This window comes from Dipodomys ordii, unplaced genomic scaffold (assembly GCF_000151885.1).
Source record: "Dipodomys ordii isolate 6190 unplaced genomic scaffold, Dord_2.0 Scaffold1, whole genome shotgun sequence".
NCBI lineage: Eukaryota > Metazoa > Chordata > Mammalia > Rodentia > Heteromyidae > Dipodomys > Dipodomys ordii.
Window position 1 is genome coordinate 28,936,742 of NW_012267217.1, and position 2,476 is coordinate 28,939,217.

Here is a 2,476-nt window from a genome sequence, read left to right on the forward strand (position 1 = left end):
GAGCGCTCGCCTTGAGCTGAAGAGCTGAGGGACAGCGCCCAGGCCCAGAGTTCAAGCCCCACGACCGACAAAATAAATAAATAAATAAAATAAAATTGCCTCCTTGTCATTTCTGTTTTAGTTAATAAATGATTCCCCATGCCAGGTACCAGGAGTCAGAGATCTGTGGATATAAGTTTGAAGCCTGGGCAGGAAAGTCTAAGGGATTGTCATCTCCAGTGAATTACCCAGAAGCTAGAAGGAGAGGTGTGGCTAAAGTGGTAGAACACCAGCCAGTTCAGAGGGGCTGGGAAGGTGGCTCAGTGGTAGAGTGCTTGTCATCTCCCACTGCTACCTCCCTGCCTCAGGAGTGGATGAAGTACAATGCTCAAACTCCTTCAGACTAAGTGGATACTGTTAATTGGGATCTGAGCACTTAAAAAAAAAGGGGGTGGGAAGGTGGCTCAGTGGTAAGAGTGCTTGCCTTGCATGCATGAGGCCTTGGGTTCAATTCCTCAGTACCACATAAGCAGAAAAAAAAAAGCCGGAAGTAGCACTGTGGCTCTAGTGGTAGAGCTCTAGCCTTGAGCTGAAGAGCTTAGGGGCAGTGCCCAGGACCAGAGTTCAGGCCCCACAACTGACCAAAACAAAGACTAGGATGTAGTTCAGTGGCAAAGCACTTGCCACTGTACAAATACAACATGTAGGGTTCAACCCCTATTACCAGGAAAGAAAAAACAAAACAAAATACATTAAAAAAAAAAAAGCTCCAGGCTAAGTTCTGATTGGCTTACATTTGTAATACACACACACACACACACACACACACACACAAGGAAGAATAACAATCACTTACGGACACATAATAAGTAATGGTGGAATTGGGATGTGACTCCTAAGAACTCTTGCAACTCTTCAAGCCAAGGACTTGCCCTTCACTGCCCTTGCTTCTGTGAGAAGGGAAAGCCGGCACATACCTGTGCACAGGAGGACTTTGCCCCGTGTCAGGTACTGGATGGTTTCTGAGGTCTTCTTGAGGCACTCTTCAGAAAGATATGGAGGATCCGCCACAACAATATCAAAACTGTGTGCAGCAATTTTTTCAGGCAAATCCAGTGGATGATTATAATCATAGAAGATAAATTCCTCCCCATACATGGCAAATCTTCTGTCGTATTCAAAGATATACACAGAGAAGTCTTGTCTGTGCAGTGCTCTGAGTTTCTGGTACACGCTGGGTGCACTCACACAGGCTATTCTAGAATACAGAATGCATGCAGTGTGAAAGATAGTTAATGATGCTAGACAATGACTTCATGTGAATATGCCAAAATGCCTGTGCTCAGACCTTAAAGAAAGGAACAGCACTGGGTGCTGTAATCCTAGCTATTCAGCAGGCTGACATCTGAGGATCCTGATTTGAATCTGTGACACTCTTATCTCCAACTGCCAAAAAAATACCACAAATGGAGCTGTGGCGCAAGTGGTAGAGTACTAGCCTTGAGCACAAAAGCCAGGGACACTGTCTAGGCCCTGAGTTCAAGTCCCAGTATGGGCACTTAAAAAAAAAGGAACAACTCAAGCTCATAATCAGTAAAGTTGTTTTTTTGTTTTGTTTTGTTTTTTGTTTTTTTGGTCATGGGGCTTGAACTCTGGGCCTGGGCACTGTTCTTCAGCTCTTCAGAACAAGGTAAGCACTCTACCACTTGAGCCACAGCTCCACTTCTGGTTTTCTGGTGGTTTATTGGAGATAAGAGTCTCATAGACTTTTCCTGCCAGGGCTGGCTTTGAACCATGATCCTCAGCTCTCAGCTTCCTGAGTAGTTAAGATTACAGGCCTGAGCCACAGCACCCAGCATAATCAGTAAACTTTTAAGAGGAAATTTTATATGGCCTCACTTGTAAGGAATTTGCTATTTAAAAAATATGTAGCTCATAACTTTGAGGTATGAAAAAATAAATATAATTTTGCAGGGGAAAAAAACATTAAAAGCATCAGGAACATATTATGACAAAAGTTAAGATATATATGACCCAAAGCCCAAATTCACCTATTATTTTCATGTTTAATCTTTAATATTTACTTCAAATACTCAAACTAATTGTTTTTGAATTCATTTTGTAACATTCATGATCCCAAACATTCAAAGACTCCAAGTAACTTCCTAAATGATTCAACTTATCCAAAAAGATAACAGTGGGATTTGATCTTGCTACTGACAAGCTGCTATGAATGGTGTGTATATGTGTGGTACTGAACCCAGAGTGTTACACTACCACTGAGTTATATCCCAGCCTAACTAATCTGTGTTTATTTCAGGCAGTCCACAGATTATGAATGGGTGATGTCCAAGAGTTAGCTTTTATTTTTTTTATTTTTTTGGGGGGGGTCCGGTCGTGGAGCCTGAACTCTGGGCCTGGGCGCTGTCCCTCAGCTCTTCAGCTCAAGGCTAGTGCTCTACCACTTGAGCCACAGCGCCACTTCCGGCTTTTTTCT

At 42.9% G+C, this 2,476-nt stretch overlaps 1 protein-coding gene across 4 annotated transcripts in view; it reads right to left on the reverse strand.

The window, feature by feature from the left end:
• The window catches only part of N6amt2 (N-6 adenine-specific DNA methyltransferase 2 (putative)), a 46,784-nt gene that overhangs the window by 23,443 nt on the left and 20,865 nt on the right, over window positions 1-2,476 (reverse strand). For all 4 annotated transcript variants that reach the window (XM_013032406.1, XM_013032642.1, XM_013032481.1 and 1 more), the window contains exon 4: window positions 957-1,237. In XM_013032406.1, coding sequence (XP_012887860.1) covers window positions 957-1,237 — 281 coding nt within the window. The remainder of the gene's footprint in view (window positions 1-956; window positions 1,238-2,476) is intronic.